Source organism: Castor canadensis, chromosome 9, assembly GCF_047511655.1.
Source record: "Castor canadensis chromosome 9, mCasCan1.hap1v2, whole genome shotgun sequence".
Taxonomy (NCBI): Eukaryota; Metazoa; Chordata; class Mammalia; order Rodentia; family Castoridae; genus Castor; species Castor canadensis.
Window position 1 is genome coordinate 114863175 of NC_133394.1, and position 24322 is coordinate 114887496.

Genomic DNA, 24322 nt, shown 5'->3' on the forward strand with positions numbered 1-24322 from the left:
GGGGCGGGGGCGGAGCCAGGGCCTGGTGTGAGCCCCGCCTCCAGCGCGGCGCAGGCGCAGATGTGGGGCGAGGCCGGGCGGGGAAGGCGCGGTGCGGCGCACTCCGGGCGCGGGAAGATGGCGGCGGCAGCGGCGGCGACGGCGGCTGCCGAGCAGGTCTGTGAGTCCCGCCGCGGCCGAGGGCTGGAGGAGCAGGGGAGGCCGGGTCCTGCCGGTGGAACCGCGGTAGGCGCCTGGGTCAGGGCGCGAGGGCCAGCGGCGGCCCAGCTCACGGGGCGGGGCGGGGCAGGGCGGCGGGAGTTGTCCGCAGCCGGGATGCTGGCCAAGGCCGGGCGGCACCCCAGGCAGGAGCTACCCGGCCCGGGAGAGCGAGACAGCCAGCCGCGGCCCTCTGCCTGGCCCCACCATCCCTCGGCGGGACTGGACAGCGGTCACTCACTGTCCTGAGGGGCCGGGAGGTGACGGTGCCCGCCGGGACGTGCCCCGCTTCGCTGCCAGCAAAGATGCGGATAAAAATAACCTCAGCCCGGCCTGAGGCTCCCCTGACACCCGCCAAGAAATGGTCATCTGTTGTCTGGGTGTGCGGTTGTGTTCACGTCGTGTTTTTGCCATCCTCTATATGCAGACATCCCAGATTTCCCCTCCTGCTTTGTGCGTTGCAGATTTAGTCACCAGTATAAAACTCTTGAGCAGTGGGTTTTAAATCACCTTTTAAATGCATTATCAAGTGTTTCCTGATTGTGTTGTAAACTTGTAACTTGGAATAGTTTAAAAGCTATCCCCTCCAATCAAGGTATACTAATGCACATGCATTCGTGCATCTCTGTGTGTGAATTTGAGTATGTACATGTCTATACAGATAGAGTGGTTTGTTATAATAAAAATAGTTTTCAGAGACACTTCTCATCTCTTGTCCCTCTATAAAAATAACTGATACGATGCTTTCTGTTGAAAAGGCCTCATTCTTTAACACTGTTGAGAAAAGTAAATGAGCTATGTTGCCAACATTCTTTTTGACTTTTGGAATATTTTCTTAGGTGATTGACGTTTTGGAGACCTGTTATTGTATGTTCCAGGAGAACTCATTCTAAGGGACAGAAAAAATGACATGAATTCTGCCTTTAAGGACCTTGAAATCGAACTACAAAATAGATGCAGAAAAATCAGCTGAAGACAATAGGCAAACTGTAGAATTACAACCATAAAACATAAAGCAATGAGTGAAACCCAAAGGAGACAAAGCCTGGAGTTGTTCAAATTAAAATTGCTCCTTGGCTTCTCTGGTTTCTCTTCTAACTTAATCAACATCTGTGTCAGATGATTCCTATACTATCTATGTCATACCTGTTGAGTTCTTGGGAGTCTTGAGGTTTTGTTCATGCTGTACACATAAGCTTGGCAACACAATCCATTCCTCAAACTCCACTTCAAATCAATGCATTTAGGTCTTCAACCTTGACGTTCCACAGGCACCTGAGACTCAAATATGTTCAAAATTGGGACTGCATGCTATTTACTATTAAAGGGCTACAACAGCCAGGTGTGGTGGTGTACACCTGTAAGCCCAACTAGTCGGGGTATAGGTAAGAAGATGATAGCCAGGCAAAAAGCATGAGACCCTATCTGAAAAATAACAAAAGCAAAAGGGACTAGAGGTGTGGCTCAAGTGGAAGAGTGCCTGCTTAACAAGTATGAGGCCCTGAGTTCAAATACCAATACCCTAAAACCCCCCAAAGAAAGCTGGTGGGGGGATGCTACAGCAATCCATTTACTTAGTTAATCTAGTCAGAAACTTAGGAGCAGGGCTGGCTTAGGGAGCCCAGAAGAAATCCATATTGGATGTTTGAACAAGGAGCGCCACATTTATTTTTGCTCTGGACTCCACAAATTGTGTAGCTGATCCTGCTTGGAAGTCATCTTAGACCTCTCTGTGTCACACTCACATCCAGTCATTTTAAGTCTTCCCAGTCTTTCCATTGCCAAAGTCAAGGCTCAGAGGAAGTCAAAGTCACTGTCAGAGGAAGCTCCTGCTTTGCTATTCCAGTGCAGCTCATTTTTGGCATTTGCTTTAGTGTAACTCTAACTTGTATCACTAACCTTTTTAAATTCTCCAGTAGTTCCCAGTGCCTTCAGCACAAAGTCCATCCTTCTTGCAGTGGTACTTACTGTCATTTACTGGGCCCTAAGCACATCTCTCACATTTTTGACTCATTCCTATATCTGTCCTCTCCATTCACTACCAAAATTATTTTCCCCAGAGACAACTTCTACTCATGGTATTCATGCTGTTCCCTTTGCCTAGAATACCCTTTGTACTCTTGCCCGGCTAATTCCTATCCATCCTTCAACATTCAACTCAAACCTCAGCTTGTCTTAGAAACTGTCACTGTGGGAAGCTCCTACCCCTTAATAGGGTTACATTTCTCTTCTCTTTTGGTGTATGCACTGCTTTTCCACAGCATTTACATTGCACTGTAATTGCTAGTGACCTTGTCTTACCCCACCAGCCTGTAAATAAGCTTCTTGAAGAATGGCCTTATGTCTTATCAGTTTGGAGTCCCTGACATGCGACAACTATTCAGTAAATATTAAATTCATCAAATTGAAGATAATGAATGTGAATTGGTGGAGAAAGTAAAGGATGTCACCCAGGATAATTTTATATGAACCTACATTCAAACTCTGCTTAAGACTTTTAAGTTGCTTGCCTATTAAGGCTGTCACAAGACCATACTGTGTCTATGTAAATTAGAAGAGAACACCTTTTTCTTAAAAGTATTTTACTGCTTTTGCCTGAAAAATAATCTAAGTATATATGTACCTCTAGACAGTCTGCAGTATCATGTATCCTCTTAAATGTTGCAGCCTCACACAGTACACAATTTACACAACTGTTTTCAGCAATCTGTTTTATTATAAAATTGTAGAGTAGATTGTGGTTAGAGCCTTCCCAACCACTCTGAAAATTTTAAGTTTTTATCTGCCACATTACTCAAAATGGTCTTTTTCCATTTTCCATAAGCCTTCAGTCTACTGCTCATGCTACTACACTGAGATTACAGTTACCTTCTCCACTATTTCTTAGCGGAGTGGCCTTGCCTTTTACATCCATTGGAAAAAGAATGTTTCCCTTACTTGATGTTAATCTTTTCCATCAAGTTTCACATGAAATGGAACCCTACCCTTTAGGATTATTCTTTTCTCTAGTGTTCTAGATTGCTTTCTTTCCTGCCTTCTGAAAGGTCTTGTTTCCCACTTATGCTCTTCTGGCTCTGAGAGCTTTGGTTTTTGCTGCCGTGTTAGGCAGCTTTCTGTTATAACAAATACCAGAGATGATAAGCTTATAAGAAAAAATGGTTATTTGGCTCACAGTTTCAGAAGTTCCAGTCCAATACCAGTTGCCCCATTCCTTTTAGGCCTCAGGTGAGGTAGCACGCCATGATGGGATTGCATGCATGATGGAACAAAATTGCTCACCTTGTGGCCAGAAGTGAGAGAAAAAGGAAGGGGCCAGAAACCTGCCCGTAATCACTTAAAAGACCTCCCTCTAGAGCCCACCTTAAAAGCCTTCTCCACCTGCCAATATTGGTAAGCTGGGGACCAAACCTTTCCCACCTGGACATTTAGGGGACACCTAAGCTCCAAACTGTTAACAATTGCCCTTGGCTTTTTCCCCCTCTGCTGTCAAACATACAGACATTTCCCCAAGTTGGGAGAGGGGGGAAGAGACTAAAACATACCTTTCCTCTAACAATTCATAATTCTTTAGCTATAATTTTCTCCCTTTTTCATCCTTTTGAACTTGAAAATAGATACATGCTTATGGGCATCTTTTCAGGACTGTCTGTTCTCTCCTTATCAATTTGCTACTCAAGATTTATCTTTGAAGGTCAGTCACTAAGACACTTTTTGAAAAGATCAACAATAGTACACATCCTTGGCTTTCTTATTGTATCTCATTTTCCAGTTTTCCTACACATTTAGTTTCCCAAAACTACACTGCATCCTTAGCTCTTATCTTCCTTCAATACTGTTTTTCACAGTGAACCAAGGTGGTCTTATAGTTTTAATTACCTGTAGGTTGAGGACTCTCAAATCTGTATGCCAGCCCTGAATGACCTTATATGTAGTCTCAAGGTTCCAGTTGTCTTCCAGGCACATAGTATTTTTTATTTAATTCAAATGTGACTGTGTAGATTCTTCTCTCTTCTTCATTCCTCTTAACTAATCACTGTTCAGTAAAAATAAGGTGTTTTTTTTTTTGGATATCACTATAGATTTCTCTTAAATCTTCTTTTTTATTCCATCTTAGTTAGTCCCTCCTTACCTCAAACCCCCATTACCACAACATCCCCAATAGCCTATTTACTGATATTCCTCTGCCCTAACCTACAAATGCCCATCTAAAATTTAACTGCTGAGCATATGTCATTCCTGCTCAAAAACCTTCCAATTAAACAGAACATAAAGATTAGAGTCTGTACTCTGATATCTAAGTATAACCAGATTTCTACAACACAGGCCCAACTCCGGGGGTTCCACATGTTTAGTTCAGCTGTTCAGCCAACACACCATATAAAGAGATGAGTAGTAGTGAAGGGCAAAGAAAGGAGATTTCTTAGCAGTGCAGTCATGCTGTGGGAAGAAGCAAAGTAAGTACTTCAGCTCATGTTCTAGGATACAGACATGAGCATTAGATTTAAACATGAAAGAATTGGGGCAGAGGGCAAAAGGTATGCATAATTATTAAAGAGCAAAGTCGTTACTTGAGGGGAGCAATCTGGTCATAAGTTATTTTTGCCTGGTGGGTAGTCTGTCCTGCTGAGACTGTGTTGTTCCTTTCCTTAGGATAGTTTATTTTGTCCCTCTTATCCCTCCTTGTAAAGATGTTAAATCTGTCCTGCCCGTCCTTGGCCTTCCAAGGATGGCTGCAAGGTGAGAAATGCAGAGAGAAATATGTCAAAGCAAAGAAGATGCAAAATGGAGGTAGAGATGAAAGCTTTTCTTCTCCCTTAGGTAAATTAAACTTTGGACATTTGCAGGCCCAAGAGAGGAGTCAGAGCTTTTAGCAAAAGTAGTTCAAACGTATCTATTGTATAAGAACTTTCTCAACTTGGCCTCACTTTTCCAGTTTTATTCTCCCAGCATTGCCAGATCTAACCCACTTACTTTTCCCTGTTTCCCTAAAACTCCAGGTCATCCTGACTCTTCCATTTAAACTCTGCAGCATGTTTTGTCTATGTTGTTTATTCTGGCATCTGAATATACAGAGTGCTTTATTACATTATTTTACATTCACAAATCAGATCTGTAATACTTAATGGATAAGGATCCTGTCCTCTGTTTTTTGTGTTCCAATATATGGTATTAGTGTCTAAGCATAATTATGTACACCTTCAATAACTGAGTTTTCTCAGAGCTCTGAAAAATATGTAAGTTAGGCAGTATCCATTTCTTCCCATTTGTTTTGTGCTTGTGTTATATAAGTTTATTACCTAATACGACATTCAACCAGAGTTTAGGTGAGAGGTTCTCATTTTTTGGTCCCAGCTTCTCTTTATACTCTTAAAAGCTACTGAGAATCTCAAAGAGCTTTGCTTATGTGGTTATATCCATTGGTATTTACCATATTAGCAGTTAAAACTGAAAAAATTCAAAAACAGGTATATTCAAGCAAGCATTCCATTAGCCCTTAGAGTAATGATATCATGACATATGGTCATATAGCATTATTCTGAAAATGTGTCTGTTGTTCCAACCCTGAAAGTGTTCACTTGACGCTCCTCCCCCTCCACACACACAACTCCCCAGTCCACACTTTATTCAGTGGATTTATAAGTAGCAAACTATGTCAGCCATATTCAAAGCAGAAAGAGAAATATGCTACCAAATAGTTGCCCTGCAGGTTTTTGTGTGCAATCCCTCATAAGTAAAGTCTTTACTTAAAGCCCACAACTCAGTGTGACTTGCAGGTTATTAGTGAAACATATCAGTAACCAGTTCAGCTTTGTTTAATTAGGAATTTGATCTTAATAAGTACATCAAAAATGTATAATTGTTCAATTGCTTTTCATTTTCAGCAAAGTTCCAATGGGCCTGTAAAGAAATCCATGCGTGAGAAGGCTGTGGAGAGAAGAAACGTTAATAAAGAGCACAATAGTAACTTTAAAGCTGGATATATTCCAATTGATGAAGATCGTCTTCATAAAACGGGATTGAGGGGGAGAAAGGGCAGTTTAGCCATCTGTGTGGTTATCCTCTTGTTTATCCTAGCTGTCATCAATTTAATTGTGAGTATCCGATGCAGAATACTCTTTTTAATTACCATGGGGAATTTTTCATCTTTTTTACAATGATATCATGAACTTTGTTTCTGTAATTTCTTTTGGTGCTGTCTTATTTTCTGCTTTTATATACATTTTTTGTCTTCTATAGGATTTTGTCTTCTATTTGGATTTTAGTTAATACTTTTTGTATTAAACAAAAACCTAGTAAACTTTGATCTCAAGCACTGCAAAAATAAATGAATAGATCATAAAATTTTAAAATTCTAGTAGGCTGATATTCTCACAGATTAATCTTACTTAGAAAAAATGTTGATGTTCCCATTAAAGGACTTAACTTTTAATGAAGGCAGAGTCAACTCAATAGAGGAGAATTTTGCCATGCTTTCATTCAGCATTTTTTATACTTTGTTTTGCCTCCTCAGCTAGATTTTAAAATTATAAACTCTTTGATGGCAGTAAAAGTTTGTATTTTGTGGTCCTAAGTCCCTGTTGTCAAGAATGAAAGTATCTCATAGGCTAGGGAGCTGGCATAAGAAGAGGATTTTTAATTTCAGATTGTGACTCTCTAAAGGATATGTTTGAAACCCTCTGTTATGTGTGTAAATGGATATTTTTAGAGAGTGATTATTGGTAAATCTAAGACTGCTTGTGAACACAGAACTTTGAAAGTTTCAAACTGCAGTTTGAATCTAACCAGCAAGCAGGCAGCTTGCCCTCCTAAGCCCACCTAAAACTTTAAAAATTCCATTTATGTTATTTTTTTCTTCTGATGATCTCCAGCAGTTTTGTATTTTATGTACAGCCAAAATGCTTTTTGTCTGATTCTTCATTAAAGTCAGCAAGAGCTGGTATTAACACATATTATAGTGGGTACCATTAATAGCTTTACTAGGAGTACATATTCTGAATTTATTTAATCTTACAAATTAGTTTTGTTGGAGACTTTTGGTTAAGATGGCAGAATAAAGATGTTTCTATCCTCTCTCTTAAAAAGCTCATTCCAAAGTGACAATGTCAGGAAACACAAATATCTTTGAAGAGAATGTGGAAAACTGCTGAAGTCCTGAACCATGATGTATGATGACTACAGAAGAATGGCAAATAATTTCTCAGAGAGCGGAGACTGTGTGTGTGTGTGTGTGTGTGTGTGTGTGTGTGTGTGTGTGTGTGTGTGTGTGTGTGTGTGTGTGTGTGTGTGTGTTGTAGTAGCAAGATGTCTGGGCCACTCCACTTTCAGTTAGGCCACTTCTCCTCCTAACCTCACCCCAAATCAGTGTGAATTTGGATGCCCTATACCAGGCAAGGTTCTTTCTGCTGGTTTCCTTTATTCAAAGGTGGGTACCATGGCTTTCCATCCTAAAAGCAGGGCAGTCTGAATGCTGAACACTTAGGCTCCTAACCCCCCTCCCTTGTCCTTCTCTATCTCCAGCTTCTCTGGTCGCATGCAAGAGATAGAAGAGCCCTCTCTGGGGAACTGAAGTACCTAGAGAAAAGAAGTGAGATTATAACATTTTAGCAGGTCCCAGTGAAAAAGTCCATTGTTCTCTCTATGGTGAAGCCTGCAAGTCATAACCACCATTCCACATACAGAACTTTATGTGGACCTTTTACATCATCACTGTTAAGTATGAACACTAAGCAAGGAAGGGGTTCATAGATTTTTGAGGAAAGCTATAAAGGTTGAAAATGATAAGAGAGCAAAACACTTAAACCATGGGCAAAGTGAAACTCGAGGTAAAGAAAATGCAAAGATCGACAGAAAATCTAGTCAACACCTTCAGAGAAAGAGGAGGGAATTTTATCCAAGAAATAAGAATAGCATGCCATTTAAAAGGAATGTTTAAAGAATAAGGAAGAATTCATAGAAATAAACACACAGGAGGATGAATGAGATGGATGAATATTGGAAAATAAATAAAAGCAGCTCTTCCAGAAAGTTCATCAAAGTTAAAGAATCAATCTGGGATCTTTCTCTTAATAGGAAATTCAGAAAGTGAGGCTAGAGAAAACACTGGAGAGAAAGTTACCAAAAAAAAAAAAAAAAAAATCAAAAATTCTGTAGAGCAGATTGGGGAAAAAAAAAAGACATTCAGGCCATTACTGTGAAATTTAAGAAAACCAAGAATAAAAAAAGATTCCAAAATCTAGAAATGGGAAAAACTGGTTGTGTTTAAAGAATACAAAATCAGATTGGTATTGGACTTCTCAAATGTAGCATTGGAAACTAGAAGACCCTAAAGCCAAAGTTCAGAAAGAACAATTTCAAGCCTAGAAATTTATATTTAGCCAGACTGTCAGTCAAATGTGAGGGATTATGAAAAGACATTTTTGCCATGCACATACTCCAAAAATTTTCTCTTCTCTTACATTGTTTCTAAGCCACTGTTACCAAAAGAAAGCACTAAACCAAGAAAGTTAAAGACAGATACAGGAAGCTGGTATCTCCCATAGGAGAAAGACCAAAGAAAATTCCAGCGTGGAAGTGAAGGGAAAGTTCACAGTTACAGAGGCCCAGAGACTAATCAGCCCAGATTGGAGCAGGAAGGTTCCAGAAAGATTTCCCCAAAAAAGAAAAACATTATTTGAGAAGCTTGAACTTACAAAACATTTTATGGAGAGATTTACAAAACTATTGGAGAGTTTGAAATTTAGTTAGATTCTTAAGCAAAAAAAATTAAAGTATTAAACTCTCAGAGATACAGAGCTCAAAAAAGGAACTACAGTCATAGTTTGGTGTTTGTTTTAGCAGCAAAGAACATTTACAAGACCATAATACTGAAAATACACAACATGGATATAACCAAAACTTGAGGTTGGTATTCGGAAAGAAGAGGTATAAGCTAAAGTTTTCACCGGCTAAGATAAGAAATTAATAGATAAAACCTAAACTTGACATTATAAAAATGAAGAAATAACATTATACATCCGTTATTTAGAAATATGGAGACAAATGAATACAATAGCTAAAGTAGATAGATAGACAAAATAGCTAAAATTGTTGAAAGTGGTTGCCCCTGGAGAACAAGATGTGGAGAGGGTAGAAAAAATAAGAGACTGCTCTTTATTACAGACCTTTTAGCACATTACTCTTAGCTATTTTTATTTAATACCTTGATAAAAATGAAAATGTTTTATAAGTAGATAACTAATTGATAATGTTCATCTCACTGATTAGACATTTCTGGATGGTTTTAATGTTTCAGCAGTGATCTTTTCTAGTTGTTTTCCAGGTGTCAAGTGTGTGCCGCCTATTAACTGTGGGCTTGTGCTCTTTTTCAGATAACACTTGTTATATGGGCTGTGATTCGCATTGGACCAAATGGCTGTGACAGCATGGAGTTTCATGAAAGTGGTCTACTTCGATTTAAGCAAGTATCTGACATGGGAGTTATTCATCCTCTTTATAAGAGTACAGTAGGAGGAAGGCGAAATGAAAATTTGGTCATCACTGGCAACAATCAGCCTGTAAGTCACCACATTAACTGAAATGTGGTGTGAATGGGAGAGGGGTATTAGAGAATAAGTCTTTGCAAAACCTAGAGTTGATTACTGGAAATAGATGTCTTCTTCACAAAAGTATTAATGGATTCATTATATGTATTTATAAATGTACTCTATATTCATAAATATTCAACATTTAATATTGTTGATTTTATAATCTATTAAACTTAGGTGCTTTGTTAATATTCTAAATGATATTCAGTGGTAGCATTAATAGATATAGTTACTTAAAATTGGTTAGATTACCCTTTTACCTCCTATGAGGAAACCATTAAAAAAGCACCTTCCCTGATTAGAAAACTATGTGTTTTCTGGGAATCTGGAAGAGAATATGCCACTCTACTCAGTGAGAAGACAGGCCAAGTGACTGTGGTCACATAGGCTTTTAACTGAGTAAAACCTTCTCGCCATCTTAGGCCTTGGCCTGTGTTAGCTATGACCAGTATTTTTGTACAGCTATGTCACAAGTAAATGCATACACCTTCACTTTAAAGAACTATTCTCTAAAGTAAATGAAGACAGGATGGTGCAAGAGTATTTGCAGTCAGTTTACTGTTGTAATTTTTTAAAATAATGTTCTTCATGAATTTTGGTTGCAGTATTCTTTGAAAACATACTCACAATAAAATATTCTTTGAAGATTGTTTTTCAGCAAGGGACAACAAAGCTCAGTGTAGAAAAGAACAAAACTTCTATTACAAGTGACATTGGCATGCAGTTTTTTGACCCAAGGACTCAAAATATCTTATTCAGCACTGATTATGAAACTCATGAGTTTCATTTGCCAAGTGGAGTGAAAAGTTTGAACGTGCAGAAAGCATCTACTGAAAGGGTATGATTTATTTTCTTCACTTTACTAATAAGAGAGAATTATAGCCTAAAGTTATAAAGTAGGAGAAAAGTTTTACAATTTTACAGTTGTTATGAAAGGATGCATTCCAGAACCAGAAAGGGTTAATTCAAGATCCCTCATTAGCTAGCTTGTGTGAGCATTATCAAGTGCTCTCTTTATATCACTTTCCATGTCTATAAAAATTTCCTTTCAAAGCTCCTGGTTAAAACTCCTATTTTTGTGTTTGTAGTAATAATCCACATGTTAATTTAGAAACTCCATTCAGTACTTATTTTTTAATTTTTAGATTACCAGCAATGCTACCAGTGATTTAAATATAAAAGTTGATGGGCGTGCTATTGTGCGTGGAAATGAAGGAGTGTTCATTATGGGAAAAACCATTGAATTTCACATGGGTGGAAATATGGAGTTAAAGGCTGTAAGTATATTTTTAAGAATTTAAGAGAAATATTAAGTTCTTGGATGAATAACTCCATGTGTGGAATAGTACACATTATTAAAAATGATTTAATTATATTTTTTATTGTGGAGAGATATTCAAAATGTATTGTGAAGAAAAAAAGTTAAAAAACAATTCATGCAATATCTAACTTTTTATTTTTCAGCGGTATGTATATTTATAAAAACCTGAAAGAATTAAGTCAGAATACCAACAATGTTTAGCTACGGGGAGTATCAGGATGACAGATGACTGAATTTTATTTTTACTTCTGCTAGTTTGTATTAAAATTTTTTGTGTTATTTTGAAAGATATAAAACAAACCTTGTTAAAGAGAATTCTGGAAGGTCAAAATATCCATGCCCTGAAATTGTTGTTTTAATTAAGATTCTTCATATTTCCTGAGTTTCAAATCTAAGTGATGTGAAAAAACAATTAGTAAATATGTAAAACGTATTTTTATTTAGACATCTGTTATTAACTGCAAAGGAAAAATATTTTTGCCTTTATTGTCACTGTTGAAAGTGAAATATTCTTCGTGCTTCACAGATTACATCTGAACTTTAGCAGTTATCATACATATACAGGAGGCATATGTTCAAAAATTTTACACCAGCTCACAATTCTGGTCAGAACGTACTTGCTCAAAATGCTGTTCTTTGAACATTTGCTATATACTACTTAAATAAAGCTAATTAAATTTGTCTTACCAAGCATTACAAAATATTGTTAGCTATAGTCATCCTGTGTAACAGAACACTAGAATTTATTGCTTAAGAAATAATTTAAAGAAAATAAAATTAAATAGCCACAAGATGGCAGCATTGGAATAAATATTGAAAAGTCTCTTAAGAATTACATTTATTCTGTATACAGATTGAGCATCAACCACTAAAATCTATGCAAATACTCCAAAATCCTCAAAACTCTGAAATCTGAATCAGTTATAGTCCCAAGCATGTCAGATGAGGGGATACTCAGCCTGTACTACCACTGCATAACAAACCAGCCATTTCCAGTACTTTATAACTACCTTTCTCCCATTGCTTTAAATACCCTTTATTAGCTGATGACTCCCATATTTGGATCTCTTCCCTTAACCTTTGCTCCAAACTACTTACCCTCTCCACTTCCATATCTAATAAACATCTGAAGTCTAATAAGTATAAAATCTTGATATCCTCACTCCAGACTCCAAAGGCTATTACCTGCATTTACAGGTCTGGTCCCTTATTTCCTTGTCTCGTGTCCTGTCAGACGTCCCCTCGCCCTCAGTGCTTTATCCACACTGGCCTCCTACTGGTCCCTAGAACACCAGGCACATCCGCACTGTGGGGCCTTGCAGGCACTGTGTCCTCTGCTTGGAGTGACATTCCCCAGTTACCTTGGGGCCTGCTCCCTCACTTCTAGTTTCTGTTGGAATGTGACCTTATCAGAGAGGCTTTTTCTGACAACCCTGTGGAAAATAGAATCCCCAGCTGGTCACTCTCTGCTGACCTTGCTTTATTTTTCTTTATAGCATTTATCCTATCTTGACAATAGTTTTGGGGCTTTTTTTAATTGCCATAGTTGTTTTGGTCACAACATTACTCTCTCACTGCCTTCTTTTCTTGCTAATTTTCCACTAAGTTTTGTTGAATAACTTTGTTCTAGACCTATTTGCAGCAGTAAATAAATCGTATTGTTATCCTTCTCCCAGGAAAACAGCATCATCCTAAATGGAACTGTGATGGTCAGCACAACCCGTCTACCCAGTTCCTCCAGTGGAGACCAGTTGGGTAGTGGTGACTGGCTGCGCTACAAGCTCTGCATGTGTGCTGATGGGACTCTCTTCAAAGTGCAAGTAACCAGCCACAACATGGGCTGCCAGATCTCAGACAATCCTTGTGGAAGCACACATTAGAAGAACTCCAGAGGTCATCAGTGTGTTCTTATCTTGACTTGACTTTTTTTTAAGTATGCATGCAAATCATGTTTTTACAGAGTTTGTGATAACTCAACAATCATTTTAATGGAAGGGCACTACTGTATTATGTAGTCTCGATGTTTAAAATATTTTGGCATCTGAATTGTAGTACATTTTATTAAGTTGCACTGATCTTCAAATGATAGCTCCCTAAAATAATTACGAGACGTTAATAAAATCAAAATTAATCTTCAAAGAAGTATTTTTAAAGTTTCCTATCCCTTGTCTAAAGGGTAAATGGCTGAAGCAGTTCTTCAGACTCATTACAAGGGAGCTTTTGGCAATTTAATGGGGATAGATGCAGTAGAGATGTTTAAAAGATGTACCATCCATGTTTCATGTTGTTTTATGGCCTCTAAAAGGAAAGACAGGTTTTTAGTGCATTAATCTTGAGCCATATTCTCCCATGCAAGTGAAGTCACTGAGGAACTTTACATGTGTAAGATAGTAAGAAAGTATGGTTGCTTAGTTTTACACTAAGAAGAAAATACTGTGTTACAGAATGTTTATTTGAAAATGGTAAATACTGAGTTTACAGTGAGGTAGAAATTAAAACACAATCTCGGCTTTAACTTTTAAATAATAATGATAGCTGTCATTTATTGAGCCTCTTCTAATTCCTAGGCATTGTCCTAGACATTGCATGTTTAATATCTAATTCTCATTGCAACTCTGTAATGGTGTTATTGTCCCATTTCTACCCATTAGGAAACTGATGAACAGAGAAGTTAAGCTTGCTTAAAATCACATAGTAAAAAGCCGAATCAGGATTGGGATTCAAATTTTGATGTATGTGATTCCAGATACCGTGTTCTTTTTACTATCTGCACTGAATTCTCAAATTATTTAAAACTCTGGAAAGATTTTTTAAAAAGAGTAATGCAAACTTACCTAAGCAGGTAATAATCAAACAAAATTGGTATGCTACTCTAGTTAGAAGATAAATCTTATGTCAGACAAAAAAAAAAAAAAAAGACCAGTCACTGTTTGCTTAAAGAATTTAAAGTATCTTAGGCCAATTCCAAAGTATTCTGTAGAAAGGTCTACTTGGCCTACTTGTTAATATGCCCATTTTCTACCCAGTGGGCCTTGGCATACTGGAGAGTACCTAGTGGATTACAGAGATGCCAGAATATTTATAGATTCAGCCCTTGGAGCAGTTCAGTGGCAAATGAGGAGGCTGTAGGCTCAGACAAGTCCTGTTGTCCAGAAATGGCCTGATGTGTTTACTCCAATGCCCCACATCAGTATCACACTTTCTAATGTGTGCTGTGTCTAAAAAATTAGTCAGACTGCAGTGTACTAAAAGGTGCTAACGCAGGAGCTAATACAATTTTCAACTAAGTATAAGAATTTATCCCTGCTTCTAACATCACTATCTCATTGTAATTATTTATAAACTGCAGGTCCATTTATTTTTAACATATTTTACATTTCATTTGAAAGGAAAACTCTGGAGATATACACAAGATCAGGGGTAAGGACCTCAAAGTAGATTACTATAAAATAGGAAGTAGAGGCCCAACCTGCACTGAACTATAGCTGTATTCTGCCTTGGTTACTTTAAGTTTCTAGATAGGAAGATCAATGCAAAAGACAATTCACACAATATTGTCACAGTTCTCTCTGATAGAAAAACCTATATGGAATTATGACAATGAAATCCCCTCATATTATAAAAATAAAATTATATTTTATTTTTGATAATTCAAAAGTAAAATAAGAATTTTAAAAATCTATTACCTTAGAGATCAGAAAGTCAGTAAATTATCCTAATGTAAGAATTGACTAAGTACCTAATACTGAGTGCAGTTTTTAAATGCAGAGAGAGGGAGCTTTATGACCTCAAGTATCATTAATTGTAGTGACATTTGAACTCATTTGGATGTACTCAATATCATTAATAGCTGAATGATACTCAGAAAAAAATCATCAGAATTTTTTAGATGCTTAGTAGATTTTTAAGTCGTATATTCATTACTTGTCTGTTCTATTTAAATTTGTTTTAAAAGTTTCTTTAAATATTTTTACTAAACTCACAACACTATATTACAAGGTGTTATTTATTGAATATAACTCATGAAATAATCTATTTTTACTTCTCTTTGAGAAATACTTGTGTTTTTGATACATCTCCATTAAGCACTTTTGACAAGAGAAGATACTTTGATGCTTTTACAGAAACCAGGTTTTAGGATAATCTTTACATAATCTGTGGTTTTTCCACTGAAATGCAGGCCTGGAAAATTCACTGAGAAGCATAAGGAAAGTAAAACACCCATTTTACCTCTGACCTATTCTGATTCACAGTGAAGCTTCAGCCACTCAGTCTCACCACCAGATGGCAGTTTTCCACAAAAGAAAAATTTGCTTCTTTGTGCTGTATGTTCAGTCCCTTGCGTTGACCACGGATAGAACCAGCAGCAGCTCTGGGGAGGTGAATGACATAGGCAGGACCCTGGGAATGGCACAAATTACGTTGGTTTAAAGAACAATATTCTAGACATGATTACAGTGGTGGGGGGACACAAGAAATAAATGCAAGATTTATCAAGATCGACTAATGGGCAGATGGGAAAAATGCAAAACAACACAAAGTAGGGACTGCCTGCAATATTTTTAAAATATTTTAAATATTTACAGTGTTTTTGCTTGTGAAAACAAAAAATAAATTTTGTGTGACAGTTTTAATGATGAGAGGTAGAACTTCTACCTAGTTTTGAATGAGTGTTTTCTAAGGTAGTAAGACTGTTATGGTGCTAAACTTGACAAAGAAGAGACCATTGAAATGCTGATAATTTTAGGAATCTCTTAAAAGCATCAAGAGGACAGAAGTTACAAATTACATACAAAAATAAACCTATAAATCTGTTTCAGATTGATAACTTGAGTTTAAGTTAATTCAGTTTGTAATAATTACTAATGACCTCTTTTTATAATAAAAGTTCTGTAAACTTGTTTGTTGTTAATTTTTTTTAATGGTTAGATATTAAGGGATTTCTCTTGATCACATAAACATAATGAATTTAAGTATGTCTTGAGAATGGGACACCGTCTTTATGTAGTCTCTGGAATCAGGGTTAGAAAGTTGTATGTTCCCAGTTTGGTTAGTCAAACCCTCGGTGCATTACAGATGGCCTCTCCCCAGTGTCTGGGAGGAATGTGCATACTGTCACCCTGGCAAGAGCCTGGAGATGAAAGGGTGAAGGCTTGTCATGAGCTAGTGTGATGGCAGGCTGGGTGGAGCCTCCAGGGCTCAGGTCTGAAATCCCCACCTGACTTGATTCAGCTATAGACCTACTTGAAAACTACCTAAGGATCTTAAGGTATGCCTCAGAAGCAGCGTTAGTTATTACCAAAAGTAGCCTCTTTCCATCTTTTCTTTATAGAAGCATGAATTCTTCATTTCCTTTCTAATGCCTTCTCCCTGTCTCTGTCAGTCTCTGTTTACACATACCTCCAGTATTTCTGCCTCCTCATACTTCAGCTTGAATTTGTCTATTTAAAGGCTTACATTTTATTGTTTCTAGTTTCCTTAGGAACTTCTGGGGTTCTTAGTGATTTCTTACCTAGTACCTATAAATTGGTATGTAATATAAATAAATTTTCTTTATGCATTAATACCTTTCATTTTATAAGAGATTAGCCTTATCTGTTTCAAACTCTCAAGTCTATTCATTATTAATCTCTTCAATTTAAAAATAAGGCAATAAAAATATTTAATTTATGTCCTCTTAATAAAAAGTTTTTCAGCCATATCTTTCTCTTCAGTACTTCAAAGTAATGTGTTATGATGGCTATATTTTTTGCTAATGTTATATTAGCTAGGTGTACAGTTATATAGATAATGATTTTAGCTTTGAATGTAGAAACAAATATCTTTCCTAGTGGCAAATTAATTCCGTTTCTAGTATTGCATTAAGGGCACAGTATAAATCACTCCTCCCAGTTCAGAGCCTTGAATTTAGGTGCCCTTCAAAATATGGGAGAATTGACCTTGTATGAAACAAATGTTTAAAAGTTACATTGTGAATTTCACTTAATGCATTCATTCATGCAAACAGAGCATAGCCTAGTGAGAATATAGACTTAAAATATAAAACATGGAAACATATATGTGTGTGTCATGATCCTTACCATCTTTTAAGATGTTCAAAACAGACACAAAAGTACTAACAGCATAGTATAGCATTGACATCTTGTTAAACTGAATATTACTAGCATGTATTCATTCAATAAATATTGAAAGATTTGTGAAAGGTTAAAGACACAATAGAAGCTAGAGTGGGAAAGAGGGTCTCAAACGATAGACTGAGATGAGTTTGGAAGGATATTAGAATTTAGACTGCAGAGGAAAGGCATTGAGCTTGGAATTGGGAATGAACTAAAAGCTAATTTTAGAATGAGAGACATTGTTTTTTGCTCAGGCCACACCTTGCAGTTATTCCATGTGAACTTAGCAAGTTTAGTTCATAAGGTTAGCTAGATAATGTGAAGCTTTGAATGCCAACCTGAAGAATTTGGACTATAGGCAATAGGAGCCCTTTGACGATTTTGAATGAGGGCAGTACATAAGGAAAATAGTATTATGGGAAAATAGTACCTTGGAATTATCTGGGATTGAGACAAAGTGAAGAGGCAGGAAGATCAATGAAACCGTTCTAGCATTTCAGACTAGTGATGAAAACTAGAAGGGGTGCTGTTAGGCCAAAAAGGAAGGAACACCTTGTAAACTTGCCATGTAATTATTTGTATATGCATTGCTTTTTTTAAAATAAAATTTACAGTAAATCACAAAAATCCATTTTCTTTTAAAATTTTTGTATATGCATTCAGCCTATCATTTGTATGTACTTGTTTTAAAACTTACAGTCGCTTCTCAAGTATTTTGGTGAAAAAGATAATGTTTCTGTATCTTATTACATCTTCATGGTTCTGAGGCAGAGTGTCCTTTTTTGACTCATTTTATTTACATTGTATGTATTTAAATGATTTGAAAAGTCCTCAAAGCCACAAAGGCAAAGCTTGTTGTTCTTTTGGGTAATAAAAGAAAAATCAAATTGTTTCTTTTGTGAGTTGAACTTTCTACTCTTATGGGCAGTTTACAGTTTAGTATAATTGGATGCCATTCTTATAAACCACGTGGCTGATTATAATGTTCAAGATAAGCACAATAGACTTTGCCCTGTGCTAATGGCCAGTGAAGAAACAGAAACCTTTAATCTGGATAAGTTTGACTCACTCCTAAGCAGGCTGCCAAGTGAATGATACTGGAAAAGCAGATGCCGAGGTGAGGTCTTAGTGAATATGTATTTCCTGAAAAGTCAGGTAGTCCTTTCTTTAAAATGTCACATAAATGTACTTTTATAATACAGCTATATCATTTTGGTATACATTTTAATGCCTTCATTTCTAAGAAATTAAACCTTCACTTAAATTGACAGCCAAATAACTTAAATCTTAAACTGAAAATTAAATTTTTTGCTTCTTAGTTTTTATACAAGTTTTTTTTAAGTCAATTTATTATCTTTTTTCAGGCATTATGAAAAACCACTATTTCAAAGTTATTACCATAGTTATAGGTCTCATCTATCCTGGAACAATGGGAAACCCATCAAGAAAAACCAGGATTTTCTTCGATTCTGAGTACCAGTGGAAAGAAAATCTTCTGGCAAATTGTTCTTCTGTAAAGCATGATACACCTGTGGATGGATCACAGTCAGCAGCCACAGTGGATGTAAGCTTCCATTTCCTTAGCATTCTCTCCCAGTCTCATGTGAGAAAAGAAGAATGGAAAATAAAACATCTGAACCTCAGTAACGATCTCCTATGGAAAATGACCTCATGCCCTCTCACACACTTACACACTTTGGAAGTACTAGACCTCAGCAACAATGCCATCTGCTCCATCTCTTTACATCTGCTCAAGACTCACTCTTCACAGCAGAAGTACCACAGATGGAGCTTCCAAAATGGACTTCCGTTTCTAAAGGTGCTACTTCTTCAAAGAAATAAACTCAGTGACACTCCCAAAGGTAAGTACAGTTTTAAAAGATGGATGAGTCAGAGAAACAAATATTCGGAAAAACTACTTTATGTTAACAAGAATTCTAGATTTGTTTTCAGTTTCAAGGAAGCAGCTGGAATTAGGGCAGGGCAAATACAACAAAAAGGAGTTCTTTTAGTGTCATTGGAAGTTATAATACATGGAATTAATAGTGAATGCAATTTGATTTCCCTTTAGTGCAACTCATTACATTAATTTGTTGGGAGACACTAGGAAGTATTTAAGTGTTAAATTATAGTGTATGATTTTAAGTCATCTGTTTTGTCAGATATTTCTTAATATGCAAAAGCACTGAGAAATGACTAGATACTAACATGTAACAATTCAAATTACATATGTTCCCATATTGATAATTTTTGTCCTTGGAATACATTTTGCCTCTTCTTAATCTAGTTGTGCTTCATACATATACAGAAATATGCCAATAGTAGGTATTAGTAAGTAAACATCTCTTATCAAATCAGAATCAGAACATATTAGAGTTCCTTTCCTAATATGCTAAGTTTTATTTAGAAACTATGTCAGGTTCATAAAGCAAAATTTCCTTTGCCCCTTTTGTATTCTGTAGTACTAGACAGTTCCTTTTCCTTGTGTGTGTTCAGTCTTGCTCACTACTTGCTAAGCACCTACTTTATGTAAGACATTATGCTTTAAGAAAAATAAGGATGTTGTCTGCTTTCTCCATCCCAAATTATTTCTACTTAGTTTTTCTCATTTTTCAGTTCTTAGTGTTCATCTTTTTTTTTCTCCCTCCCCAGCTTCTAACCTTGTTCTAAGCATCTTTTTTGGCAGTAATAGACCCCAGGTAGAGCATGACTACTGCAGTTAGTTAGTAGACTGCATGCAGAGGCCAGGAGTCTCCTCTTTCTGAACCTTTTCCGTAAAAACAATGTGTAGTATTTTCAGTGCCGTGTGTCAACTAGTTAGATTTTATTTTATAATTTCTATTTCACTGCTCATATTACAGAAGCAATACCTGCTATTTATAGAATTTTAGAAATCAAAGAAAAGGAAAAATTGAAATCATTCATGTCATGTACATCCTTCAAGTTTACTATTTAGGTCTATATATTTTTCTTCTAAAATTTGATAATACTGTTCATTATATTTCATAATTTATATTTTTATATCAGAATTTTTTTATTTTTTATATAATTGAGCAATCTTATAGAATTTTTAAAATAAATAGTTTTCATATATACATATGTCATAATTGGTTTAATCAAACATTCAGGTTTTTTCTTTTTTCTTGATGAACATCATTGTAGTTACACACATCCTTATGGGAGAACATATTTTTAATTAGTATGTATGAATCTCACTACACAAGTTCAAGTGTCCTAGAGATACAGCCTTTCATTATCTAGAACAACATAATTTCTGATTCTGAGACCCCATGATTACCTTTCATTGGCATTCTCTGATTTTTCACAGATTTGTACCACAGCTATAGAATTCTATGCTGACAAGGTTATCACCTTGTCAAGGTGTGCATGCATGTGTGTCTGTATCCCTTACCCACTGCTGCCCAGAGAACATTTCAGTTAGGAGAAAATTTCTTTCCCTTTATATTTCTTCAAAACCTCGTATGTCTACAAATTCCTTTCCGCTACAGATTTATGACTTGTAGATCCTACTGCCTTTTGCCTTGCCATGTGTCTCTCTGGGATAGTGAACACAGAGCCTACTTTCTACCTGAATAAAGAAAGAGAGAGGACAATATAAAGAAGAAAAATACAAGATTAATATGACAAAATATTATCACACCATAGAATAAAGAGAAAGTGCTGAGCCTCTCTCTTGCACCTGTATTCTGAGCTAATTGCAGTGATGGCTAATACAGTTCCACTTCTGGGCCAAATATCTCAATATATGTAAGTTAAACGTAAGTTTTAAGTTAAACTTTTGCCTCCCAGAATTTCAGGTAAAATGTTAAACTTGCATAGGAGGAAAAAGAAAAGAAGAAATGATCAACTCCTACATCTGAAATTCTGTTGCAATTCTTTTTTCTTTGTTTATTCATTTATTCACATGTGCATACATTGTTTGGGTCATTTCTGCTCCCTGCCCCCTGCTCCCACCTCTCCCCCGTTGCTACCAGGCAGAACCTGTTCTGCGCTTTTCTCCAGTTCCGTAACAAATGAGACAGACCATTGAGACAGGAATAAGGGACACTGAAGTCTTAATGGAAGCTATGGATCTAATCAGATATAATCCAGAGTCCTTTTATCCAGGCATTTTATAATTTGAATTGATTCCTATAATCATTATACACTTGAAGTTTTTCCTAGGTTAAATCTCCTTCCAACATCACTTCCCACTTTATGATTGTGTGCCTGTGGCTGGGTTACTGACCTTGAAATCCTATTGTGGAAAGAAATGGCTGGTAAGAAAGAGGTGCTGCCTGGGGTACCATACTACTTCTGGCTATTCCTTTGCTCTTCTTTGATTCCTTTACTCTGAATCTGTTGAAAGGTAGCATCTGGATAATGCAGATGTGACTCAACTTACAATGGGCTCACATCCCCATAAACCCATCATAAATTAAAGATATCATAAGCCAAAAATGCATTTAAATACACTGAGCCTGTGCCTCTGAACATCATAGCTTGGCCTAGCCTTCCTGAGATATGCTCAGAACACTTACATTAGCCTACAGTTGGGAAAAATCATGTAACAAAGCCTGTTTTATAATAAAATGTTGGATATCTCATGTATTTTAATGAATGCTGTACTGAAATGAAAAAATAATGGTTGTATGGGCACTCTTTCACACCATGGTGAAGTAAGTCACAAAATCTTAGGTTGACCTGTCATTAATCAGAGACTGTATAAGATGTATTCATAGAATTGTGAGCATTAAATGAAAAATGTACCTCAAGAACCTAGTTTATCACACTATCTGCCATAATAAATGGTAGCAATTAAAATATGTAGAAATTGCTTTGTAAACGTAAAAGTGCTCTGCAAAGCATTCATTTTTATTACTCTCTAAGCACAAATTGAGAATAAACTGTATACTTAGAAGCAAATAATTAATTTGTTTTTCTCTAAATCAAGTTATATTTTAAAATGCTAAATAACTATTGCTGTGGGTGGGATTCATAGCCCACTACAATTCATGAGCACATCTGTGTCTGTTTACATATGCTTGCATTTATCTAAAATAATAATGGACTAGTGATATTAGTGATATCTCCAAAGGCAGTACTCAGGCACCTAGCCATGTAGCACATGCATGCCTTTATAACTTGTGTTTTTAAATGTTTACATAACATTTTATAAAACATGTTTTAAATGTTTATAGAACATTCAGAAAGGTCCATTTTTATAAGGGTGGAACATCACATTAACTAACCTATTGTCAAATAATCTGTGTTCAGAGTCAACTCTAATGTCACCAATAAGCTTTGTCTTGGGAAAACACTCAGGTGTGGTACTGGTCAATGCAAGTTACAAAACAGAAGCCAGACATGAATTTAACCTTAATGATGATTCTACCTTCCACTGATAATTTGGAGTACAACATTAACAGCTAAAAGTGTCAGTGAGTTAGATTTCCTTCCTTCCTTTTTTTTTTTTGGCAATACTGGGGATTGAACTCAGGGCCTCCTGCTTGCTAGGCAGGTACTCTACCATTTCAGCCATGCCTCCAACTCTTTTTGCTCTTGTTGTTTTGGAGATAGGGTCTTGCTTTTTGCCAATGCTGACCTGGACAACGATCATCCTATTTTATGCTTCCTGCCATCTAGGGTGTCAGGTGCATAGCACCACACCCAGCTCTTTTCCATTGAGATGGGGTCATGCATACCTTTCTGCCAGGGCTGGCCAGGAGCCATGATCCTCCTGATCTTAGCCTCGCACTATCTTGGGTGACAGACACATGCTGCTGCACTCAGCTATTGGTTGAGATGGGGATCTTGTGAAGTTTTCGCATGGGCTGGCCTGGACTTGTGATCCTCCTCATCTCAACCTCCCAAGTTGCTAGGGTTACAGGGGTAATCACTTTTCTGTTACCTGAGATAATCAGCTTTAAAAGAGGAAAGGTATATTTTGGCTCTCAATTTTGAGTACATGTCAGGTAGCCCTGTTGCTTTGGGGCCTATGTTGAAACAGCACATCAGGATGACAGCATGTGGTAAAGGAAACTGCTCACCTCATGACAGCAGGGAAATGAAGAGCAAGACCTTCTCCCATAATCTCCTTCCCAGGCTCCCAGTAACCTGATACCTCTGTTAAGAGGCCACCTCTTAAAAGTTCTGCCACTTTTCAATAATGCCAACCTGGGAACTAAGGCTTTAACATATGGACTCTTTGTGGAGATGCTTATCCAAGCTATAGATAGCAGTTTTCTCAAAAAAATTAAAACAAGGGAATCACTCTGTAGTTAAAGTGTCCCACCTCCATCCAGCAGTACCTGGAAATGTACTGGGACCTAAGAAGATACTGAAGTATCCTCTCATTAACTCACCAAGTTCCAGAACTCAAGGTATAAATATATTGGAAAGTAGATGAAATAATAATGACATTTGAAATTAGTAGAATTTTAACAAAGAAATAATGTGTGTTAAAAAACAAAGCTAATATTTTTTCATAGGGAATTAAATGTTTCATCTTGGCTGCCATTAGATTATAGAGATACAAATAATCAGTGATATCAGAATCAATTCAGAAGAAACAAAATGTATGTAAAACAAAGCTAAGAGGGCAAGTCTTTGACTCACCTGTATCATTAAGCACAATAGTGACCCAATGAATAAGATATCCAGGACCTCTCTAGATTCTATTCAGTCCTTAATACTCTTTGAACTAAAATCTGTAACTCCAGAATACCATTGTTTTATATTACCAGATTATCATGTTTGGGAAAGCATTAAGAAGTTCACAGTCCAAAGGAAGTATTTACTAAGGTGGAGTAATGTCTGGGTATTCTCTCCTTGCCCTTTTTTAAATTGACCCTGAGATAATTTCTTGGAAATAATAAAACTGCCTCTGACTACTTAAATACAAAGGCTAGTCAGATTCCTGCCGGAAGGAATTTGCTCATGCAAACACCAGAAAGCAGTTCAATAAATAATTCCATTTCTAAAATTATCCCGTGTTTTCCTCTCAACATTGAACTTCTTTTCCTGAAATATGGAACCTATCATCTGTTTTCCAATCCCCAGCCAGCACTTCACAATCTATTTCACTTACTCGGATGAATGCC

At 36.8% G+C, this 24322-nt stretch overlaps 2 protein-coding genes across 4 annotated transcripts in view; both read left to right on the top strand.

Annotated features, from left to right (window-relative positions):
• Positions 1-61: 61 nt before the first annotated feature.
• On the top strand, positions 62-18111 carry Sgcb (sarcoglycan beta). Of its 2 annotated transcripts, none has more exons than XM_020165352.2 (6): positions 62-156; positions 6081-6290; positions 9567-9752; positions 10429-10620; positions 10928-11059; positions 12780-18111. In XM_020165352.2, exons 1-6 carry the CDS (start codon positions 118-120, stop codon positions 12981-12983), a joined length of 963 nt encoding a protein of 320 aa, XP_020020941.1. In that variant the 5' UTR covers positions 62-117; the 3' UTR covers positions 12984-18111. The 2 variants fall into 2 exon arrangements, with proteins under 2 accessions (XP_020020941.1, XP_073898373.1); XM_074042272.1 differs by having other exon boundaries at positions 82-225.
• Lrrc66 (leucine rich repeat containing 66) overlaps positions 16239-24322 on the top strand; it is a 28519-nt gene continuing 20435 nt past the window's right edge. Inside the window, exons 1-2 of one of the 2 annotated variants that reach the window (XM_074042271.1) lie at positions 16239-16372; positions 18584-19081. In XM_074042271.1, coding sequence (XP_073898372.1) covers positions 18589-19081 — 493 coding nt within the window. In that variant the 5' untranslated portion in view covers positions 16239-16372; positions 18584-18588. Of the gene's footprint in view, positions 16373-18184; positions 18337-18583; positions 19082-24322 lie in introns of those variants that run through there. The other variant, XM_020165354.2, reaches the window with a different exon arrangement.